General features: G+C 38.9%; 1 protein-coding gene across 3 annotated transcripts in view; it reads right to left on the reverse strand.

Annotated features, from left to right (window-relative positions):
- KCNQ1 (potassium voltage-gated channel subfamily Q member 1) overlaps positions 1-25529 on the reverse strand; it is a 361692-nt gene that overhangs the window by 258545 nt on the left and 77618 nt on the right. For all 3 annotated transcript variants that reach the window (XM_074918270.1, XM_074918269.1, XM_074918268.1), the window contains exons 3-6: positions 11692-11818; positions 9863-9941; positions 8820-8916; positions 8063-8203 (exon numbers count right to left, since the gene is read on the reverse strand). In XM_074918270.1, the coding sequence (XP_074774371.1) occupies positions 8063-8203; positions 8820-8916; positions 9863-9941; positions 11692-11818 (444 nt within the window). The remainder of the gene's footprint in view (positions 1-8062; positions 8204-8819; positions 8917-9862; positions 9942-11691; positions 11819-25529) is intronic.

The following is a 25529-nucleotide window of genomic DNA, read 5'->3' on the forward strand; positions in this document are numbered from 1 at the left end:
TTGTGAAAAGAAACGGGTGCTTTTGAGCTGACTGAAGTATAAGTGAAGAAAAATTCATACACAACTAAGAAGTATTTGTCTCCCCTTTCCCACCACCCTCCGAACCATCCCTTCTGAATTGGTCTATACAAAGCACCAGTGACACAAGAAAAGTATTTTCTGTGCTGTCTGTTTAGAAGTACTTTTAAAAAAACATTTTGAAAATTGGGTTGCAAATCAAAGTGCATTCATTCTTCTCTGCCCTCATAACTCTAATCCATCTACAAACGCATTGTATTCCAAAATTACATTTTCCTTATTCCCCAAGATATATGCTGTTGAAACCCTATGTGCCAAGTTTCTGCCCTAAATGATTTTTTACAGGCAGATTATAACCCCCTAAAGAGTACAATACTAATTTTACAGTTGTAAAATAGGATCTTATAATGGAAACACTGACTCAACTTCTACTCTAGCATTGTAAATATGTTGGCATAATGAAATTAAATTGATACAAGAGCTCATACATTAAGTTTTCATTGAAAAGCAGCATGTAAAACTAATTGTTTTAATTAGGAACAAAATCATATTCATCCACTGACTATTTCAGAACTTTGATCTGATGTACATCACCACAGGCTTTGGTATTAAGACTAATCTTGTTCCTATTAAATATGCATCAGTGAAGGAGGAAATACAAAGCAAAAATTCATCCAGTAAGAAGAAATAGTAATGTTCGTCAGCATTGAATAGGGAAGGAATTTTATTCAAGGCTAACAGGCTAAAGTGAGTCCAGCAAACAAATCAGGTGAGTAACAACGCTCCATTGATGGAATCCTTGCTGTGTGCCTTGCAAAAATTTGGACAGTTAAACAGCTACAAAATACAAGAACACATGATTCAGAGGTATTAAAAAGACAGACAACACAGAATTGAGGGAGCAAACATAAGCTAAAAGATTAAAAAAGCCAAGCATTAAAGAAAATAAGGGAAATACTTTAACTACCTTGTTTCTAAATTTGCAGCACTGCAACATCAAAATCAATCGCACTAGATATTATTTAGCATACCCAATACCACTCAGAATTTGCTGAACCACTCACAATACCCATCCTGATTAAATCAAGTAATCCAAGAACAACATCAGCAATATACCACAAACATTGACCAGCTCCCTGACTTCTTTGCAGGTGAAATAGAGTAAATTGCAAAATGGTTTGAATGCTCTCCTGTATGCCAACACATGAGAAGACCTTCTACTGTTTGATGTCTTATTCAGTCAACTGCACTCATGCAAGTTGAACATGAAGTAGAACCTTTCCAAGTTGCTGAAATCCACGCAACACAAGTGCAAACAGATTAGACACTCATGCTTTTATTTTACTGTGAAGTATGCAATCTGTATAAAGCTAAAAAAACACCAACCTAGTAATCTTCTGATATTCTAAATTCTTTTCCAAATGACAATATTTTTCTTCCTTGTGCATAAAAGGATGTTAGCGATAAGAACAGATTCACACAACAGGAATTCCATTCTGCACCTCACTGCAGTACTCTGAGAAGATTCAAGTTATATCCTTCAGATGAATAAGTTAAGAGACTATGGTCTACAGGACACGAATTGTTTGAAGTATTGGAACTAAAAATGTAATCCAAAGATGAAAAAAAGGACTTCCTGGTCACTACTATTACAAACATTTTAAAGGGATGTTTGAATTCTTTTTCTTAAAATTTCAAAGTCATTATCATACAAGTTATCACTGCAGGCTCAGACCAACATTCTCAACGCAGCTGAAGTACATAACTGAGACACAACCACATCTGAAGGACACAGAAACACTTCTAATAACTTAGGATATGAAGTGAAATGGAACCACACATCCAATTGCAAACACAACAAAAAATATATTAACTTCAGTGTTATGTCTCTCAAATAACAGATCTCCAGTGCTGCCTAGTCATTGTTTTTGGATCTCAATTTAATACCTCCTCAAGATGTCATTTTCAGTCATCCATTAGTTCCAACCAAATTACTGAGTTCCAGCCAAATTACTGACCACTCTAAGCCTCCTAATCAAATGGTGGCCCAAGCTAAACATCTCTGCTTCTGAGATCTCAAAGATAAAACTAGAAAACTAGTCTTAAAAAAAACCCAAACCAAAAACCAAACCAAAAACATGATTAAAAATAAGTTGGAGCCTTGAGCTCACCTAAATTTTCAAAGTCTTTTCTGTGCAATGAAAAAAGGGACTACAGCAGCTTTAACCAAGTCAGTAAGACTACAAGGGTTGAGGGGCTTTTCTGGTTGCTATTTCTAGTTTCTGGCTAGTTCAAGTAGCCACATTATGTCATCACATTCACTAGCTCCCAAAAATGCAACTCCATCTGAAAATGAATTGGCTTTCCCCTCACAGTTCCTGTTAGGATGTTTTTCAATAACCTCATGGTACTAGACATTCTTGTACGCTCTTGTCTTCATCTCTGAAAGATGGGTTTCCAGCCTTGTTTTTCTGTTCCACCATTTCACAGTCTCAGTTTATCCCCCTCCCCTCTTCTGTTGCCTCACTCCTGCAGTACACACACCTGCATCACAGCACATTCCAAAGGCTGCTGAATCACACAGAATCATTCAGGTTGGAAAAACCCCTTGGGATCATGGAGTCCAACCATCAGCCCAACTCTACAAAGTTCTCCCCTACACCACATCCCCCAAAAGCTCATCAAAATGACCCTTAAACACATCCAGGGATGGGGACTCCACCACCTCCCTGGGCAGCCTATTCCACTGTCTGACCACCCTTTCTGTGAAAACTTTTTTTTCCTAATGTCCAGCCTAAACTTCCCCTGTTGCAGTTTAAAGCTGTTCCCTCTTGTTCTGTCACTAATCACCTGTGAGAAGAGACCAGCACCAACCTCTCTACAATATTCTTTCAGGTGGTTGTAGAGAGTGATGAGGTCTCCCCTCAGCCTTCCCCTCCTCAAACTCCAGCCTTTCTCTGCTCACTGATCAGATGAAGGGGAACGGTGGAGGTCTGCTGGCCACCAGCAGTCACGCTGCTGGCAAAGTCAACCACCAGCTCTGCCGATTGGACCCGATCTCACCCATGTCCAGCTTATAGGTCTTAATCTACAGTAGAGAAGTTTCTCTTATCTAGACCTTGCTCACCAGACCAGTTCTGTACAAAAAAATGTCAGAAAAGGAGCCACTTGAAGCAGTACCTATATCTGAGTGTGATGTTGAAGGAAGTGCTGGGGAAAGCTATCAACGTGTGCAGATAGTTTGACCACAGCTTCTGAACTGTTCGTGGAAATTCTGCAGCTATTTCATTTCCATTCAGTGTTAGTACTATATCATGCCTCACAAAATATAGTAATTATACTGAAAAGAAACAGCGTTATCTAGGTACAACAAGGGAAAAAAAGAATGCTTAGGTATGTACAAGGTAGCCAAATATCTTAGAAGGAAAGCTTTAAGACATCTTCCTATAGGATAATTCTAGCCATATGACACAGGAAAATCAGAGGGAAGTTAGTCTTAGACTCCCACAAACCCAATTCAAGAGAAGCACAATTTGTGCGAATTATTGAGAAATAAATGAAAACTAAATTGCTTAATTTTTTTTTTTTTTTTCTAGATCCTGACATAGAGGATGATCTGTATTTTGAAATACTTATTTTCTTATCAAATGGAAAACAACTGTTGAAAATTTTGGGATTTTTCTGACATAACTTTTTTCCTAGCTCCTTGATATCTTTTGGTAGAGGTTTAAAGATTTGAGAATTAAGAAAACAAGTCCCGAGAGTGTTCTCTAGATATAGAGAGAATATCTACATCTGTACTTTTTAAGTAAGAATTTTAAAAGGTTTCTCCACTTCTATCCCACAGATCTTCATTAAATGAGAACAAAATGTAGTTGGAACTGCTCATAGAGTTACAGCTCAGAGATGAGAAGGCAACTGCAAGATGCAAAGATTGCATACAAAAAGCATTTAAAAATACTAATCCTGACATCTTCCAAACCCCCACTCCAAAAATTCTTAAAATAACCAACACCCCCCCAAAAAACCCCAAACACTTCATCCCAAAAATTAGGGGGGACAAAAAAGAAAAAAGGATATAACAGGCCTGTAGTTAGTATTCTTGACTTGTAAACCACAAAAAGAATAAAAATGAAGTGTCGCCTTCTGTCTAACATTGTGTACAGTCCTCAACAGCTTTTTTAATTTAGAAGGGAGAAAAAAAGGGTTCTGAATAACACAAAATCCGTTTTATGTAGCATTTTTTCAATATTTATGTTCAACTATTTATAAATTAAATCAGATCTGTTCTAATTTAGCAAAAGTTCTATGCACGTGTAGTATTTCCTGCAACTTTTCAGCATAGCTTTCCCACAGTTTTGATTTTTAATTCACATTAAGGACATACTGATAGGCTTCACTTAACAGCAACATGGTTTTATGTATGCTTAGAAGTAAGCAAACTTACCAATGTTTTGTTGAATTTGGTCCTTGGTGAGAAAGCATATATCGATGAGTTGCAGGAATGAGAAACTCTTAACTAAAGCTGGTACTTGCAGACAATTGCTCAATCCAGTTCAAAGGAACGGGCACAGTGTAATATCCATGCATGGCTATATTCAATAATTGTTTGTGGCAAATAGTGTGCGTGATCAAAGCGACAGTTAGCACAATCTGCATAATGGTTTTCCTGGAGGATGTTTGTTCAGATGTGAAGGTTGGAAACTGTGTATCATTCAGTGGATATCAAAAGGAGAGCTCCCCTCAGTCTGCCTGAGGCATGACTGCATTTAAGGAGGGGGGGAACAACAAATAGGAACAAAAAAAAACCCAAACAAAGAATCAGAGACAGTAAGACAATAAGGCTCCCTGAAGGTGGTCATCTCTGACAGATTTAGTGAGAATTTGTTTGTTTGTTTAGCTTTTTTGGTTTTAATTCTTGTTTTTATTGTCCAGAATCTATAATAGGTCTTTAAGACTGTTAATCTGGACATGAAGGACAACATAAGCAGAGTAATTTTGAATACTGGCACTGGGGAGCTGAGAGATGCATCATGTTATTATATTTGTATTTTACTTGCAAATATTAAACTTGTCTTTTGAAAGACATACAGATATGCAGCCACTGGCAGAATTATTTGTATGACATGCACTCATTCAAACCCAGCAATAATACAGACAAATCTTTGTGCCACAAGGTAACCTTAGGTTTCTTCAAGAAGCCCATAAACTGGAATGGTGAATAGCTACAGCCTAGAGTTCTCAAGGAAATTCAAATAAAGCCCAGGAGGCCAATTTACATATGGAAATGGAAAAGCAATATAGATTTATAAATAACAACAATGACAATGACAAACATTTAATTAAAAGTTATGTACCCTATGGGTATGTCTATAGTCAGCAAAGCACAGTAACATAAAAGTACCCAATCCCAGATGCAGTTTAGTTGTGACAACACCGACCTTTTATATGGTTTACTTTATGCTATGTTACATATTCCATTGCTGCTACCCAAAGAACTTTTTAGCAGTGTAGACATATGTTGAGATAAGAAAAGAAGGGCAGTGTTGTAGAGTGAGAAAGGGGGTGTGAAAAGTACGTTATCAAGTACTCTTTTTTTATAAGTATTCTCTACTACCTAAGGTAAGTGCACTTTCAGAGAAGGGAGATCAGATTTGTTGCCAGATAGATCACATATCTAAAATGGTGTTTGAGACAGGAGCTGTGAATTATCTTCTTCTGCGTGTCAGTTCAAAACAGACTGAGACGGGTTTTCAGTGACCAGTATTTGTGGGGTTCAAGTGATTCTGAAAATTCTGGCTAAAACATAACCCAATCTTTTGACACCTAACATTTTGAGAGGGTTTTTGTATGAGTTTGAGACCTTCATTAGGAAGCATCCCAGTACTTAATGACATCCTAGTTATTGTCCTAACTTTACAAGGCTTTTTCCTAGAACAAAGCATGAAGAATATTACAGTATCAAAACACCACAAATGGCTGGACCTGAATCCATTTCAGTTTTGCTTTGCTAAAACCTTTTAGGAGTTAGCGGAAGTATAGCATCTGCCTTTAGAGCAGAACAAAGACATTCAATTCTATTTTTAATATTGTAGAAATTACATTATGAGTTCATTGAATGCAGTCTCACATTTCAGGTGGCATGCTGCAATGTAACAGAAGTTATAACAGAGAAACAATATTATCATAATTAAATTTACTGATTAAATACATTTATTGCAATTAGAAAGACAAAATAACTGGTATGCCTATTAAATGAGCAAAAATTCCCTGAAAGGGGAATATTTCAACATCCTGACAGATCGTATTGCTTCTGTGGAAGGTTTTCCTATATTTTCAGTACGCTAATCTGGTCTGTCACATACTCAATTTTTAATGCCAACGCCAATGACAGCATGTGTTTTTAAATGCAGCTACATCTGCCACTGTTAATTACCGAGTCATCTGACCGCTGCACTGGAAAATAAAAATGCCATGATGACATGAAAGCATTGAAAACGCTACTTGCCAGAAAGACACTTCCTTGTGCTACGCAGCAAGTTTTCTGATCCTAAGAGAGGCTGTATTTAACCACGGCAGACAGTAAGACTAATTCTGCAGCAGATCTTAGTAGCAACCTAAACAAAACCTGTTGTATTCAAAAAAGGCTACAGATGCATTTCAGCACCAGGAGACCTGCAGTAGACTTGCTCATCAATAGATCTTTCCTTCCTGAAACAGCAAGCGGTACTGTTTGTAGAGAGAAGACTATACAAGCACATACACACACAGATGTTTATTACAAATATTTCTTAACAAACACATTTTATTAGTGAAACAGAAGTGTTAGTCCTGCAGTGCTTGTACATACGACTTACCAGTAGTTTCATTTTTAAAGAAAAAAGAAACAATGCCTTTTGGTTTAAAAGAGAAGACTCTAGAAAATCAGACCATTTTGAAAATGCAAGCATGGAATCATTAGTGATACCTATATGTTTTAAAGATCTGTAGCACTTAATGATGATCGTTTGTTTTATTAAGCTACATACAATTAAAGCAGATAAAAACAAGTCATTGCTTGAATGCTAATGATAAGAAAAACCAGCTTCCAAAAAGTACCTTTCTTTGAACTGTAATAGGAAAAGGAAAGGGAAACGATTACAGACGGGAAATCCCAGAACAGAGCAGCCAACCTAATATTTGCATATCATGCAAGAAAAGGAAGTGGGAATTGTTACTAGCAGAAACAATTAAATTAAAACGTTTACTAAAATATAATCATAGGATAGAGCTGCCAAACTAGTAAGTACATATAATAAACAAAAATAGAGACACAACTGTCACTATCAACAGCAAGAAAGAAGAACTAAAGATACATCTACACCAAATAGTGGCAGCACCTTAGAGAAACCTGAGAAATCTCTGAGCAAGACGATATGTCAACATAGCACAGACAAATGCCACGTAAGGATAGCAAGTTGGTTCCAAAGCAATATAATCACTTTAAAACAGTCCTGTGCCTGGATTTCCTAAGTATTTCAGATGCTCCTTGCTCTGGAATTAGTCCATTCGGAATAAACAGGGAATTACTGTCCCAGGCTGAATTGCAAATCATATGTATCTACCTTACAAAAAAAAAAAAAAAGGGGGGGGGGGACACGGGGGGGACGGGACACAACCAAAAAAAACCCCCAAACACACACACAAAACCCCCCCAAAACACTAGCCCTGATGTAGTTAGACTTGCTGCTATAGAAGGTTGAACCCTACCATGAGAAAGGTAGCAAGAAGTAATCACTATAACAGAAGGGAAGACAGGATAAAGAAATAAGAATGTATCTATATCTTGTATACATAATTTGATCACATAAGACTATAAACACCAAATAAAACTACTGATCATCTACAGTATTTTCTTAGTTCCACAGAATTACAAAACCAGAAAGTGTACTGAAGCAGTAAGAGGTCATTTCAAACTCCTGTTCTTACTCCATGCTTGCTTGAACTTTACTCCACATCTGAAGGTGTTAACTACTTTTAGTACATGTGAAATTGCTATACTTACTACTCCCCACCACAGGGCATCTGCATAGCTGCCAAACTCTGTTTCTCCAGAATCATTTACAGCATCTTTTTCAGCCAGGTACACAAAATAAGAGGAAAAAATCAGGCCCAGAAATCCAATGTAGAGTGTAGTTATCAGTTCCTGCAAAGAGAATCAAAATAACAGCATTATTGAGACAGAGACACTTAAATTACCTACCACTGACGTTTTTTAAAAGATAATTGGAACAGAAGAATGTAATTTCAGCATTCAATAAACACTGACTCTCAGTTGCACAAATTAACAAAAATCCACTGAGCTCAATGGTGAAAGAATTTACACCATAGCTGATGACTTGGCCCAGCATGCACATGTCAAACACAGAGTCAAAACAACCTCCTCACTTGCAAGCGTGACTCATTCACCTTTTGGTCACCAAAAAGCAGTTGGGTAATTTTTTCAGACAGTGCTTAACTCAAAACAACTTTGGAAGTTAGAAACATATTTTTTAAAATATTCAGACTACTTTTCAGAAGTCTCACTTTCTGTGGTTATGTCCAACTACAAGTGAAAAGTTTGCCAAAGTGGAGGTGCATATCTTTTAGGAACTTTCTGTCCCTTGAACAAGGCAGAACCACCATACTTGGTTAAAATAAAAGACTGCCTGTCTCCACACCAAATATATTTGACATCATCAGCACGTCTGCATACACGCTGTTCCATATGTAAGGACTTTTGCATCAATTATTATGCCATTCCTCACCGTACTCAAACTTACTTGTCTGTGTATGAACACCACTGATCCCAGCAGCCTCCATGTACCACCCTGACGGTCAACGTGCAGCATTCGTAAAATCTGCAGAAAACGGATGCCCCTGGAACACAATTTTTATATAAATGAGGAGACTAAAGATAAAAGAGAAGAAATAATGGTGGAGAGAGGAAGTCTGTTTCTTCCAAAGGACTGTTTCAGGAGAGACATAGTATTTTATGTTGGACTTAGCAGCCTGTCTCTTTTCCCTCCATTCACCCATCTTTCATCTTGTTTGTTATGAAGACAGCATGGGGAGATTGCACAAGAGAAGGACAGACCTTTGTACACATGGCTAGTAAGGATAACTCAAGTATTCAGGAATTTTGGACACAAACTGTGAATGCTCTAGAAATCATTCATCAACTCATACCTGACCTGCTTGCCAGGATGGGAAACAACATAGAAAAAGATCTGAATCCCTCACCTTTAGGAATTTTATAGGCAATTTGAACTAGACAGTCCAATAATATTTTAAAATATTATTTTTATGAAAGTCACTGCCATCCTAGAGCATCACTGCAGCTAGTGTGCAGAGTACAGTACTCTGCCGTGTACCTTCTCATTTAAGAAAGCCAAGTGGCATGACCCTCCTGAGCACAAGGTGGATTCAGTCCATCAGGAATTCACCACTAACCTCAGGCATTTTACAGAGAAGCAGCTTGAAGACATCAGAGACATGACACATGGAGGTCCTGTGATAAAAACTGAGCCTAGAAACTAAAACAGGATTTGGGCAGAATCCATCTAGTTGGTCAAAGGGGGTGGAGTTATGTGTACCTTGGTCCTCGCCAGACATAAAGGCATTACCACCAGACAACACACAAAATTACATTTCCCCTGCACTTAATGGGATCACTGTTTCACACCCATACATGATTGGTGATCTGCTCTGTTACATGACTCTGAGCAGTGACTCATTTTCTCCTACAAGAACTGAAACGGGAGGTAAAAAAAGAAAAAAAACCCACCTTACTCAGACAGCACTATCTTTCACTGCATATAATTACCTGATAGCTGAGGTTGCAAAGACTTGACCTTTAGAACCCACACAAAGAACTATCATGGAAGCAACAACTACAATTAAATCTGGAAAACAAAAGTCAATTGAAAAAAATCAGTTAGCAGCATCTTCCAATACTTCTGCAAGACTGTTATTAGAACCAATGCCAATATTACTTTAACAATTTGAACAGTCACCCCAAATTAAGATTTTTGTTTGTATATCACAAGATGTCTATTGTAACATATAAAGAAAATATAATTGTGATAGGATAGAAAGGTTTTACTGGGATGGCTCCAAGATGGCCACATTCTAGATGAATGGCGAGTGATATTGAATTACTGTAAAGCAGCCTCTGCACCCTGGAATCCTGATTACCTGTAACATATAAGGAATTTCAGCAGTTTCTACCTATTATCTCTTCTGTGTATCTTATTTTCTCTGTTGTTTTAGACAGCATTTTATTCACTGGCAGAAGTTTTGGGGTTTAGTTCATATATGGAAATTGCCTTACTATTATTTCATCTGTCCGGGTCTAAAAGTGAGAGAAAAATTGGAATTCATGTATAAGTGTAATTTAGTTTAAGTTAGTCATTACCCTAGGATAGTACTCTAAATCTCTGTGCCTTAGGCCTAGTCAGTTTTGGAAAGGAACTCTGTATTTTGGAGAATTAAATAGTTCTTGATACATATCTGTGAAAGCGGAATTTTGTTTTGCTTTCCAAGCTGAGATAAATTGGATGATGTTTCAGAACCCCCAGTGTTCTAGGTCTCAAGAGAAATGGATTGTGAACAGAGTGTAAAGATATAGTCAATGCCAGTTTATAGTTGCAGTCACACCTGCAATACGGTTGTTATTTATATATATGCACAGAGAAGCTAAAGTATTTTATGATTGTAAAAATACCCAGATACAAAATTTTGTAGTTTTTATTCACAGAATCACAGAATTTAGATAGTTTATGAAAAACTATATCCTCCACTCAACAACAAATAATATTTCCAAGTAGTGGGAAAAAACTGTGTCACAGAACAAGAATTACTATGCTTCTATAACAATACTCCTCTTCCAAAATCTGGTTTGTTTAATCCAATTTATATTTTAAGTGCTTCAGGACAAGGGTCTTTACATAGTTCTCTCAATATTGGCTAACAAAATACAGATTGATTTTGGATTATTATTTTTTCAGTGAAATTGTTAAATGCATGACAAGCTTTCTAAAAAAAATTACGGTTTGTGACATATATGGAACATATGGATGTAATTTCTAAGAACACTGAAGCCATGGTAGGAAGCCAACTGCAGTGAATATCAAAGGGAAGTCAGGTACTCAGTTCCAAATGCATCACTGAAATTTTAATCCAACAGGTACACAAAACAACTACAGTGCATCTATCATGCTTCACCATGCAGTACGTAGCTCAATTAGAGGGCAAAATAAACTCATAATTATTCAAATGGCTGCTGGGGGGGGGGGGGGGGGGGGAAAGGCCTTCTGGTATCTTTTAAAAAAACAGTTGTAGCTATTGTACAGTGTCTGGAAGCCTGAGGTCACAGGAGACAGGACTATGGCCAAGACTTAATTCTGGCAAAGCGTCAGATCACTTGTGAAAAGAAAACACTCTGCTCTTCTGGAAAAACAAACCAAGCTACATTTGTTCTCAGATGACAGTGCCATGGATTCCTGAAAGGAAACTCAGACCTACGTTAATGCTAATGACAAGAGCTCTTGCTCTAACTTGGCTTCAACTGCTGCAGAAATTCCACTTCTCAAAACTTTCAAGGACAAGTTTTACTCATTGTTTACATCAACTTCACAGGCTGTGCGTACTCACCAATGATTGAAATAGGCTTCCTAGCAAAACGAAGCCTTCCCCATATTCCAACATATTTACTGCGGCATCCTGCTGACCATAACCGAACCACATATTCTGTTCCAAAGAATACCACTAATACAATTTCCTAAAAGAAACAGACAGGGAACTAGATTAATTCTCTACTGTATGTCTTTCACCTTTTGTCAGAATGTATTAGAAAATGCTAGAATAAAATGTGAAATTCGGAAGGTGGAAAAAATGGCAACTATATCAAAATGATCTAAAGTAACATAGAAGAACTTTTAAGAATAAGGAAGAAAAGATTAAGAGCAAGTTTAAATACTTTAATTGCATGCAGTTTGGCTTGTCTACACGTACTAAAACTGAAAACCATTCTGTGCAATTCACTTGGTCTAATTCAAACAAAAGGTTTCCTGACGGAGCCAAAGAAAACAAGCAGAGTCTGTTTTCAGAAGATGAGTATTTTGCTAGCATATTTCATTTCGGGAAGAGGTGTGTTTCACATTCCATTTACCGTATCAGCTTAACCTCCCACTTACTTGTACTTTTTCAGTCTTCCTTTAATCTCACATGGACTGAAGAAAGATTTCTAGTACCCATTACCACTATGTCAGTCTCCAGGTGCACTGAGAACAGTGAACTCTCAAGCCCACCTTTCTCAGCCTCTTGTCAACAATTAGAGACCTCAGCAGAAATCGAAGTCTAGTCCTGAAGCACGGCTGCTAGCAAACCACGTGTTAACCACAGACCTACACTAAGGTATGACTTTGGAAAAGCCTTCAAAGTGATAGATGTCAAAGCCATCTGACATTCTTGTTGATTAGACAGAGGTACAGTTATGCTGTGTTTGGAATTCAATGTGCAGAAAAATCTTGTTTTTCTGCAGACTGGTTGAGCACAGCATACCCAGCAGTTTCCTCGAGTATCAGGGAGCTGCAATACAGCCTCACTGGCCAACTCAAATAATAACTGCTCACATTCTCTATCAGAGCCACTAGCAAAATCTACTAATTGGAACGGTAACAGTGGCTTGTAATTGAAACCACACAAATCATGATGATGTATGGAAGGAGTAACGCAGAGAAACCAAGGATCATAAGGCATCACAGTCACATAGGATAATGCAGATTAAGAGAACAAGCTGCTTATTTCATAGTGTCATTCAATATAAAGAGGAACTGCAGGAAAGACAACATGCTGTGGAACATTTTATCCAGCCCACTCACATTTCTGCAGGGCTCACTGCTGCTTTTCATAACAGACTGGCAAACAGGACTCAAGATGGTACCTATGACTATTTTCTAAATTAACTGAAATAATCAGGATACAACCCTAGTCCAGTCAAGATGAATAGGAGTCATATTATTAGCTTCAGAAATGCTTGGGACATTGCCCTGAATACCGAGTAAAATAATAGGCCTGTATACAGTAAAAAGAGCAGGAAACATTTACAAATCAGTTGACTTCACTGTAATCTTTCTGTGGCTCTAACAAACTGATGGCATAACAAACTGTTCATCTCAGAGCACTACATCACTGAAGTTTGACTCTGTGACCCTTCTAGAAAAGGTAGGAGAACATTAGCCAGTAACCTTTCTCTTAGTTTTGACAATCTCATAACCTGTGCAAGATGTCAAATAGAGAAGAACAGCTATCACAATTGTTTATAGTCACTGTTAGATATTCAAGATATAATGAAACTGTCCAGATCATTGGTTGTAACAAATATGAAGTTCAGACCCTTCAACCCAGCCAAGAATCTCTTCTACAGCCTCATTCTGAAAGGATCCACCAGAACCCTTCACTTTTTTTTTTTTTTTTTTTTTTTTAAATTGGACTATTATTGAATATTCTTCAGTAAAATAAAGTCATAATGAACATCATAAATCTAAACAGCATCTGGGGCAGACACTTTAAGGAAAGCCTGTGCCTTATGAGAGAAGCTTTAAACGCAATAAAACTCTGCCTTTAGGTGAAATTGGACAATGTCATTTATGAATCTACAGTGAATGGCAAAATTATGAGCCCTGCTTTACGTGAGGCGCTGTTGAATTGTCACAGCAAAATAAAGCACCAGAGGCCACCTTTTCTGAGCAGGTGATTGCATTCATTTCACAGACATGGTCAAGATACTCTAATATCCAAGTACTCTTCTGTATGCAGAAGGCTAGTACGTCTCCTTTCATCACTACCACGGAGGAAACTCTCTCAACAAAAGACAATAGCAACCATACAGGGAGCAAAAACTGTCCTTCACTCAAAATAACTCATTTGAGGAAGGGATGTATGGCCTCACATCATATGTGATAGCACAGATAATACTGTTCAGATATCCCCAAGAGCAAAAGAACAACAACAAAATAAGCTTGGTAGGCAAAGAAAAACCTTGAGAAAAGTTAATGTTTTAGCACAATGAAACCACAAACAGCATTCTGACCGGGCACCGTGGCCTTGTCAGGATCACAGTTTCAGTTTTATAGCAAGAAGGTAGAAAGTGAAAGCCTGGATTGTGCTTTAAAGAAGCATGTATTCTCTGCGTAGGAAATTTGCATCGGAGTTGTGCGGGTATGTTTTTTAAAGGCCCTGCATGGTTCATTGGCTAACAGGCACACCGGCAAGTATGCAAATGGGGGCTGTCCCAAAGACAATGCGACAGACACGCAGTCAATGGTTACTGTCATCCAGCTCTTTGCGTGACATGCAGACAAGCTTAGAGAACATTGATTGTCCTATAGACTCCGGTGACTGGAGGGAACGACCAGTCGGCTTACACCAAGACACATTTTTCACTCCTGACGTTTTGATAAAGGCTTATTGACCTAAATGAGACCCAAGTTATTCAGGGAACATCGGGGGTGAAAGTGCACAAGCTGTTCTTCATGGTCATACACAAAAACTCCAGGTATCCATTAGCAACTGGCAAATTCCCCCTCCCCTGCCCGTGGCTATGTGACAGACAAAAGTGTTTTTAATATCTTGTGTTGCATAAGTCTAATAAGTAGTCTCCTGGGGGCGGGGGAGGTTGATGAATGTCTGTTGGGACTCACTTGTACAAGCAGCCAGAAACTTGCAGACAAGGAAAAATTACATTAGAAAATTATGCCTTCCTGAGCTACTAAACTATTGCCTATATTTTCCCAATTAACAGTTTAACATGAAACTTTACATTAACTAGAAGGAGGCCAACATGATCCTTAGTTCATTCATGCTGGTAGTAATTAGGGCTAATTCCATTAAATAGGAGTTACCCTGGCCTCACACCTGAGTTGCACTACAGATTCATTTGATCCACTGTTTCTTCAACACTTTCTCCTAATTGCCTGATTAAGACCTACCTCTTAAGTGCACTGTATAAAAGTTTGCACTTCTCTCAATGAATCAGCTAGACTGAAGCATGGATTTGAGAAGCTGATACAGGAGAACGGAAAGGATAAAGTGCTGAGCAGATAGAGAGGATAGACAGGATGTAAAGAATGAGTGAAAGAAGAAATAAAGCAACATTCAGCATAAGAGAAAAATTAAAATATCGAGAAAATAACTGCCTGCAAAACACTAGTGGGAGCAGGGATTAAGGCTCAGTGGAGCAATTTTCCTGGTTAGAGTTACAGACACACAAGAACCACACTGTTCAAGGGCCCGCTCAACCCTTTCTGCAGGCTGAAAACAAAACACATCAGAGAGAAAAAACTTACACTGACATGGTAAAAAGAGCCCTCTGAGATGTGACATTCATGTAGCTTCATGTGAGCATCCAGGAGCACTCTTGCTTAAGAGGAGAGACTTTTTTTGTCTTTTAATTATTGATTTGTACATGGTACCCTCACTTCTGCCATCCTTCCTGCTCAGCCCAGGCATATGCTTAATGCCATCTTCATGCCTTCCCAACCACATAATCCCAACACAACCAAGTACCAGATCAACTCTGGATGAAAAGTAGAGAAGATGAATGTGAGATACACATGTAGATTGCTCTTCTTGAAGAACTCTACTGGTGTTGGTAACTTTCCAGCTATGAGCAACTTCTCGCACGTAAATTCACAACTTTCAACTAAAAGGAACAGGTAGACTAGACTAATGTAACAAGCCTTGAGCGTTTGTACTGTGGTACAGTGCTTGGCGAAACTACAATAGGTCTCCAGGCATCTCAGGCTCATTTAGCAGATGCCTGGAAATTAAATATTTCTCATACAGACCAGTAAAGGAGCCTGAGTCCTCACTGGTGCATTGGTACAGGAGTAGGGTCAGCATATAGGATCCAATTCAGAAGTCTCACGACAGATTTTTCAGTGCACCTCACTACTCACTTTCATGGTTTTAGAAAGGGGAACAGAAGTTCCTTTGAGCTGATCAGGCACTACATGGAGAGCTTTGGGAATTGTTTGAAGTATAATGAAAGAGCCAATAAAACATAAAAATAATCCTCAGCCTGAGACAGATATGTCATAACTTAATCACCCGGCTGAAGTACAGTTTTCATCACCTTGATGAAGGAACTTAGGCAGGATCCATAAAAACACAGTCCCCTGAAAAACATACCCATACTATCTGTCATTACAGCCCGTATCTCCACAGTTCCTGTGGATTAATCACAGTTTCATAATAAGCCCACACAGAGAACACACAGAAAAGGGCTTGAAGAGCAGCTGTAATGAAAAGCCCATGTATTAGGTTTGACTTACACCAAAGAACTGGACCTGCTATTGGTAAGGACACTTTAACTATTGCCTTGATAAACTTCAGGATGCCATAAGGCAAAAGAACAAGCATGTCCCTTCCATCAGAGGACAACAGGGAAAAGTTACTCATGAAAAGGAGTGTGACTGAATTGAAGGAGGAACCAGACTTCTTCAGCTGTGTGACTGGGGAGTCAGATCTATGAAAACAAATACACACAGGTATATTAGCACTTTAGTATATTTATTTTGCTAATTAACTAATTAGCAATTACTATATTTATTTTGCTAATAAATGCATCTTGAAAAGCCCTTCCATTACTACTCCACCCCCACTGGATTGGAAGAGCTACAATCCAACTTTGGGAGGCATCCAACATCCACACTGTGAGATAAAGTGCAGTAGCAACTCCAAAAGGAAGAACAGCGTCCCTAAACTTAGCTGAAGGAGATGTTTTTAAGCAATTAGACAGATTAATAGCTTGGGGAAAAGAAAACCACAACAAAAACCTGACACAGAATGGATCATGACACCATAACAACAGCTACTTAACAGATAAAGAAATTGTTTCTGGAGGCTGAGAAAGCATCTGCATAGAGAATATATTGCCTGCGGCTCTGCCTGTAGACCTCAAAGCTGTAACTGGTCATGGAGCATTACAGAAGTTCAGGCAGCCATTTGATGTGGGAGGACTAGATGAGGTCATCTGAAACCTGTTATGAACATGAATATTTCTACTCTGAGTCTAGACTTTTTTCAGTGAACTCCACAAACATAAAAGAGAGGTAAAATACATTTTTTAGGAGCAAGGAGGCAAAGCACAGCACTGTGTTATTCTGATGAGCTAACTAAAGACCAAGAATCAAAGATGATGTACAGTTTATTCCATCTTCCATAGAAGTGGCTGCCCTAAGAGGAAAGGGAGGCAACAAGCACAGGGAAACTAGAGGCACTGGTGAGTGGGAATGACTTTAAGCCTCCTAAGCACACACTTCTACGGTAAGAACTTCCTCCTACCCCAACGTTTTACTGGGAATACGACTCCTAACCATGTCTGCCATATCACAAGCTCTATTACATTATCCTCACCAGAGGGATCAACTACATTATTTTCATGATTCTTTCCAATCTGTCTTCTTTCAGATTCTAGCTTCAAGGATGATAAAGTTGCCATGAATTCCTTTAAACAAGGAAATAAACTCTCCTATAGCTTCTATAGAGATTGCATGCCAACCAGCACTACCTCAGCTATAAGATTCCTGTGGCACTACTTGCACTGATACCTATTGGCAACACTAGCGTGCCAACGGTAAAGTGGAACAGTAACCTCTTTGCAGGCTCAGGCAGCAGTGGAGCGAGGACACTGCCAGAAGTTATCTTCAGAAGTTGAGACAAGGAGGTCTCTGAAGGAGCCAAGAGAGGGGACAATAGATCTGCTGATGCTAATGCAAAGTGACAGTGGGGCACTTGCCATCAGCCAAGGGCTGTTGGAGCTGGAGTGGGCAACAGAGAAACAGGCTCAGCATCTTCACAGGCAGGGATGGATGCAGCACACCCTCTACAGCCACTGAAAGGTCAAAAAAATCAGGAACACGTCTCTCATGCAGAGCAACAGGTTACATTTACACTCAGAGAAGGGTGAGATTCCAAAACTGAACCACTCAGGCTACACATTAGTTCAGAGAGAGCTGGAGTCCACTTCGCAGCACACTGTTCACCTGACACATCATGGCTCACAAAACGCTTCAGACAGCACTTGTCTGTGGCCCGAGCAGGGTATGCAAATTAACAGCAGCGAAGGCAACTGTTTCTTCTAATCTCACTCACTTTGTATAGAGAGGCCCCTCTTTGTTCTGTTGAGAAAGGCAGGATTTTTGCCTGAAAGCTGTACTGTGTTTTCCAAGATACACAGAACAGCAGAATCAGATGGCCTAGGCAAACAGACAAAGACACCAAGCCCAGTAACGTAAAAACCCCAACTTGATGAAGTACAGATCAAAAAAAAAAAAAAAAAAAAAAAAAAAAGATAAATGTGTTTTTCATACATATAAACACTTACTGAGCAACAGCAAGTGCCAAAAGTGCTATTTAGGATTGGGGATTTGCCCCCTGCTACTTATACCCCTCCCTCCCTTCCACAGATCTTGTAAACTGCATCATTTCAAGTGAAAAACAAGAATAAGTTTTTTTAAAACGTTTAAAGCCAGAACATTTGGTGTTCCTTCCTTTCAGAAAGTCTGGTATTATTTGCTAAAATTCTTTATCTAGCATATTTGGCAACAAATATTAAACAGGCAACAGAAAACAAAAACCATGATATCATTAACACATTTCTACCTTCAGAGGCCCATAATTAATCCTAAGAAGTTACTGAACATCATTAAAGTCCCCTTATTAATGTTTTTAATTGAGATGAAATAATATTTATGTAAGTGTTCATGTCCTGAAAAATAAGGGACACTTACTAGGAGACAGTTAGAACAGCTGATTGTGCCGAAGCTTTTCTGTTTTCTCTTAATCGGTGCTGAGAGCACAGAACAATAGCACTGGGACCAGTAAAGAATACTGCAGGCCTGCAGTTTTAGATTGAGATTTTCCAAAGGCTCCAAGCAACTAAATCCTATTGAATTTCAATAGGAGTCCAGCACCTAACTCCCTTAGGTGCATTTAAAAAGCCTTTAATTGATTTTCTTAGCTCTCTTCTCACTCGAGGTTTCAGCCAAATCCAAACGCAGGCAGTTGAAATTTTTCCACCAACTACAAAAGGCCTCAGATGTCAGTGGTGTAACCCTGCACGTGAAGGCATGGTCTCAGAGCACGGCTGCATTAGAACAACTTTCCACACCGTCACCCCTGCACAAGTCTCTTCATGACGCAGCCATCTTCAGCTTTTCAACTTAGTTGCTGATGATATCCACCAGGAATTTACAGAAGTATATTAAACTGGGTTTGCACATTTAGTTTACAATATTTGTTTTAATGTGGAGTTCTCCCCCATCACAAAGCATGCTCAAGATCTCAATTTTAAACCCAATGTAGGTAGCAAGAGAAACAAAGTGTCAACACGCTAACACTGGGGGGATTAAAACCCACCACACTTTCTTTCTGTTTATTTCATATGAACCTCTTCTTCAGGGCTTCATAAAAGTCTCTAGAAGAAATTCATACAGGATCATCTCCTTCAAAGTAAAAAATGCTCTGGCTTCCACCCAGTGCAGCATATGCTTAATTTTAGATCTCACTGAATTCAAAAGAACTATGCACCTACTTAAGATTAAGCACACATACACACAGTTCACATACTCATTTGTTAGTACATACAATATGCTAAGATGAGTAGAAAGAAACGGCTACAGACTATTAAAAAAAAATCAGTCCAAGCCAAGCAGTCTATATTTTTATGTTACAGAGAACTCTTCACATTAACACTATTTACACAGTGGTTACTTTCCCTGATCTGATTATTTTTATCCTGTCAAGTATCTTGTTGCAAGCTTTTGATTAAATAATCTTCCTCACTCATTTATTACAAAGCTACTTCATATCCACTGTGTCCTACATTGAGCAGTTCTTAAGTCTTCCCTTTGCTCCACAGATAACATTGAATTTTTTAGGGGACCTCATAAATCAACTGTATGCCTGGTTTTTTCCAGCTATAAATGACAGGGCAATAAAAGCTATTGTGTCTTCCAGCAAACCATGTTTCTCTTATACCCTTAGACTATCACTGTTACAACACTATTTCTTTCTGAGAGAAAATAAATATTGCACAATATCTCTTACCTGAAAGCAGAGCCACACAAAGGAAGAATCTGGCCATTATCTGCCCATCTTAACCTGCAATAACTTCACTTTGTGTACTTAAAAGGGAAGGTAATGGTAGATGGCATTTTTAAGATGTAATAGCCAAGCTCTTGTCACCTGCTATACAGTTTGGTAACAGCAACACTTGAAATCTGGCAGTTTCAGACATACTATTGCATTTTTTTTGGTTGTTGTTTGAGGCCACACTGTGATAGCAGCCAGGAAGCAATAATAAGTTTTAAAACAGAAAGATTATCGATAAAAAATAATTTTTGTTCCAATGGTTTTGAAAAGCAGAAAATAATTTTAGCCTTTCTCTGAATATTCATTTTTCCTCCTTACTCATCTCTTATTCTCTTAGAAAAGGGCAGAAGAGGAAACAGACTGGTAAGGATGGGAAGCTAGAAACATCTAGTTTTCAATTATCTTTTACATTAAATCAGTACTTGCTCTTGAAAAACAGTGTTTTTCAACAGAATCATATTTTACACAAACTGCAGCCAAGTTTCATTTTACATTTAAATTTTAGTGGTTTTTTCTTTTTTTTTAACATACAGAGTTTTTAAACACAAGATGTGTGTCTGTAGAAATGTGTAGATTTAAGCCATGAAAGGGATTTTTAATAGAAAGTGGAGGATTTAGGAACTACATTATTTTCTCTAGAAACTTGCAAAACAAGGACGAGAAAATAAGCTTTAACAAAATTAATTTTCCTTTTTTGTGTTTCTCTCCCCCGTACAGTTGACCAAGGATATCTACATCCCCACTCTGCAGTAAACCTGACCTCTGAAGCTCTACTGGTTCTTTGAGCATCACGCTCCTCTGAAGTTGACAGCACTGCATGTGCATTATTTCAACCTTACCCACAGCCCAGACATTCTGACCTACAAAGATTTCTCAACTTAAGGGCATTATTCAGAGTCCAAACAAAGAAAAAACATGCCCGCAAGCTGTAGCAATGCCTGTCTTCATTCCCTGGGTAGGCAGGAGTCAGGAAGACTGAAAAGATAAGGAAAATCAGAGCTTGATTTGCTATCAGCTGCAGGTTTCTCATACAGCTTGAAGCAAACTACGTGCAGTCTTCAACTCCATTCCAAATCCGAGAAACCCAGTACTCTCACCACCCTCTCCTAGAAAACACTTGAAGACAATGAGATAGTAGCACTGTGGATGGAACTATAGCTGGATATGCACAGTGACATCATGAGGCACCCACATCTAAATCCTGAGAGCTATTATGAGCTATTTCAATAATTTGCTCCTGCAAAAGCAGGTAGAGGAACTCTTTCTGATGAAGTTTGAACTTCTTACCTCCCTTTTGCAGACAAGACATCCCCCCCAGCCCTGCACTCCCTCTAAGGAGGAGTACAGAAACTGTACAAAAGCGTACAAAATCTACAAAATTGTACAAAATCTACAAAACTGTACTGTGCGCTAGACAGTCTTGCTTCAGGATTTTCATCTGTACCCTTCCAGCTCCTCTACATGGTTTTCAGCTTTATGGGACCCTCTCTGGGATATGTTCTCTGCAAGTGAGATTTCCAGAAGAGTGAGAGGTCACCAAAAGCAGGACATAACCTCTACTTCTACATATACTCATGATATCCTCTTTTTCTAGAATCAGCATGTTTTCAAATTCATCCTCCAAAAGTAAGATTTCTGGCCAGAGCAATGACCATGCTGTTCACAGAATCACAGAATCATCTGGGTTGGAAAAGACCTTGAAGATCATCCAGTCCACTGACAGTTTCCAACTCCACCAGATCCCTCAGCACTGGGTCAACCCGACTCTTCAACCCCTCCAGGGATGGGGACTCCCCCCTGCCCTGGGCAGCCCATTCCAACGCCCAAAAACCCCTTCTGCACAGAAATCCTTCCTCAGAGCCAGCCTGACCCTGCCCTGGCGCAGCTTGAGGCCATTCCCTCTTGTTCTGGTGCTGGTTCCTTGGCTCAAGAGACTCATCCCCCCTCTCTGCACCCTCCTGTCAGGTGGTTCAATAACAGTTCAACAAGAACTAAAGTTCAAATGGTCTAACTCTGGTTTCAACCACCTCCAGATAACAAAGGGCAAAAGAACATTTTCATTTTTTCCAGACTAGCAGGAGAGCATTGCAGGATAGCGCTGTCAAGTTCAGAAACAACATCCCGCGCAGTTGGAAGTGGGGCATTCCTTTCACACACCTGGGCAACCGCTGCTCAGTTACCAGTATCAGGCTCAGCGTTGATAAGAGTTCAAGTGCCATATTTCTGTTTGACATTCCCATAAACACAACCTGTTTTTGCCTCAACATACTTGAGCTCTCTCCCAGGCCTGCTCCAGGGAATACGCATCATGCTCTTCCACACAGCTGCAAAAACAGTCACACACTAAACCTGTAGTCCAGGCACTTAATACTCCTCACAGGAAAACACATGTGCTAGTTTAAGCTAATAAAAACCTCTCAGATGCCATATGTACACAGCCCATTCAGTCAGCATTTTACAGTTGCCTCTAAAATTTGTGAAGGAGGAGAGGAGAATTATTTGACATGCAAAATAAACCTAACCGAAGGCAACAAAGTCAGCATTTTCAGCTAAGTGGCAAATACATTTCACATACTGAAGGCAAGTAGTTTCCGCCTCGTGCCAATTTCCTGCACTCGTTCTAATCAGCAAGCATTAAACAGTTGTGGCTATCATTCAGCGCATCAGGATTATAGCATACCAAAATGGGAAGTTAATTTATACCAACCAAAGCACATGATTAACTCAGTGCAAACTCTCCCTAGAGCTTTGATAATGTTCCAAACGGACCAAACTAAACTTACATTTGCAAAATGAAGATATAAGCCAGATCTCTCTGAAGTTGCATACCCCATTAACCAAGCTACCGTTATGTGCAAAGACTTATATTTTTACTTGGATTCATGTTTCTATCAGTTTTGGGTCCAACATAAATAAATGGTGCAACAGAGGCAGCTCTTTGCAGAATTCAAAGTTACGAAAGGAGAACTCCAGCTCTGTGAAACTCCCTTCACTCACTATCACCTTTCCCCTGCTCCCTTTACAAATAAAGGACAAGTGCACTATTCATTGCTGGGAGAAAAAAATTCTTTAAAAAAGCCACGGCCTCCTCAGTGGCAGCTGCTCTGAGCTTCAAGACATCAAATACCTCAGGAAACTAATAGGCATTATATGGAATGAATTTAACAAAAAAACCCCAAACTGATATTTGGCAGAATTCAGCAACACTGTACTCCAAAACTCTTTGGAAAAGGAGAGACCTTATAAAAGCAATGCCTAGGACATGTCAAGAATAAACTAAAGGCTCAGCAACAGTACATAGGCTAGCAGGCAGCTGATGTAGCAAGCAAAAGCCACCCGACCAGAAGAATCCCCTCTGTGGAGTGGTACTTGAAGAGGGAAAAACAATTGCAACTTAAAGGAAGGGGCACAGGGAGCATGGTTTAGAGACAGATGAGCCTTTTCTGTGCCGAGACATTGGGCAATGCAGGACAGATTTAGAGTCCACTTGAAAATATATGTTATTAGAACAACCAGAGCACTAGTTATACATTTAAAATGCATTAACATATCAGAAAATCCAACTGGTAGCAGTGGAGCCGAACTTCATATGGATGCACTATGATTGTGCTCATTTTTCTAAAGCTTGAAGCTTATCTCCTATTTATGGGAGCTGTATTTCCAGGTGATTCGTAGCATGATTTTTTTCTAGGAATAGTTGAATTTTCTAGGGCTTTCTCTTTGATCTGAGATTTACTGTTGCTTAAATTAGCAATTAAACTAAACACATCTTTGGAAATGCTCTGTTTCCAAACATTTTTTCCCAATACCTTATGTGATAAAGCATATGGCAGTCTTGCTCCACAGCTAGACAAACTGTGTCAGGAATTACAAAAACTGTTCTCTTTTTTTTAAATGTCAAAAGATCATCCAATTTTTTAGCCTTCTCTTTACACCTTCTCTGAAGTTCTTGATACTCACTAAAAGTTGGTTTTAGTATGTTTGTCTGGGTTAAGCCTCTCACAATCCCATTGTGTTAGATGTCACATCAACAAAAAAAAAAATGTAAGTCTAGTCTGGATACCAAAGCTCTCACTGTCAAACCAGAGAGCTAAGATTACCCACTGGAACCAAAGATGCTTGTCCCACCCAAAAAGATATTTGTTCAGCAGCAGAAGAACTAGTATGAACTGACATTTGTACCAGTTGTCTTAACAGAAATGAAGCAAGAGGTTACATTAAAGAAAGGTGATTCCTTGCTTTAAAGCTACTCAACCTTAATATTTACTAACCCAGTGTGCAAGCCAACACTGTGTGACAAACTGAAATGTGTGACTTTTTGCATCATGTCATTACTGAGAGGTGATAATGTTCTTCCAACTCTAAAATGCTCTTTTAAAGCAGTATTTTCTCAGTATGCAAAATAATTAGTCAGGAGGCTAAGTTCTTTTCTAGGACTAAGGGGGAGGAAAAAAGGGAGTCCTGGTGCACAACAACCAAATCCTGACACACGAATACTGCACATAAAGAATTTGTGTTACATTCTTTTTCAATGGTTTTACAAAAGAAATAGTATCTCAAGTGGCCAGGACTTGTAGAAACTATCGAATGTCAAAGTTTTTAGCCAGCTTTACATATCCTACAGGAGGAAAAGGCTACTTAAACTGCAGTTCAGCTTGGATAGTTTTCCAGTTTTCTTAGAGCATCAGTGAAGATGGCTAAACCATGGAACCCAGGGTCAGAGGCCCATCATCCTCTGCCAAAGGGAGCAAGACAGCAAAACCCAACTCTCCTATTTGGTGAGTTCCTTCTCAGTGGATGAAACAAGTGAGTCTGCCATGCTTGGATCTGTGTCCCATTTCCAGCTCTGCTAAAAATGGCTTTAATGACAACCTTGTGTTGCCCCTTTCCTGAACACATAACACACTGCACATTTAACTTTGAGCAGAAGTGTCAATTGCTAGTACTGTTCAGAGTGTAATTAATAACAATTACATTATGCTAGAAAAGCACATAAGGGACTGCTTTGTGTACGACGTGCGTTTCCTCATCAGCTGGATGGCTAAAGAAACCTACTAAACATGAAAGTATGGTACAGCTGTGTCCCATAACTGGCTATTTGAATATTTATAAGCTATTGCACTTGGGATACCAAAACTGATGACATGAATGCATGTTTTAATAAGTTCATCAGTACAGCTTTCCTCATTAGAAATCTGCCCCTAGCATGTTACATCAGAGAATTCTGTTATCATGAACCATATTACTTGTCCCAAGTGGCATACTGTATAAGCCAGAAACATTGTGCCTGTTTAAACAGCATGCTTTACAGTACTCAAAACGTGGTAGAAAGT

This window comes from Athene noctua, chromosome 14, assembly GCF_965140245.1.
Source record: "Athene noctua chromosome 14, bAthNoc1.hap1.1, whole genome shotgun sequence".
Taxonomy (NCBI): domain Eukaryota; kingdom Metazoa; phylum Chordata; class Aves; order Strigiformes; family Strigidae; genus Athene; species Athene noctua.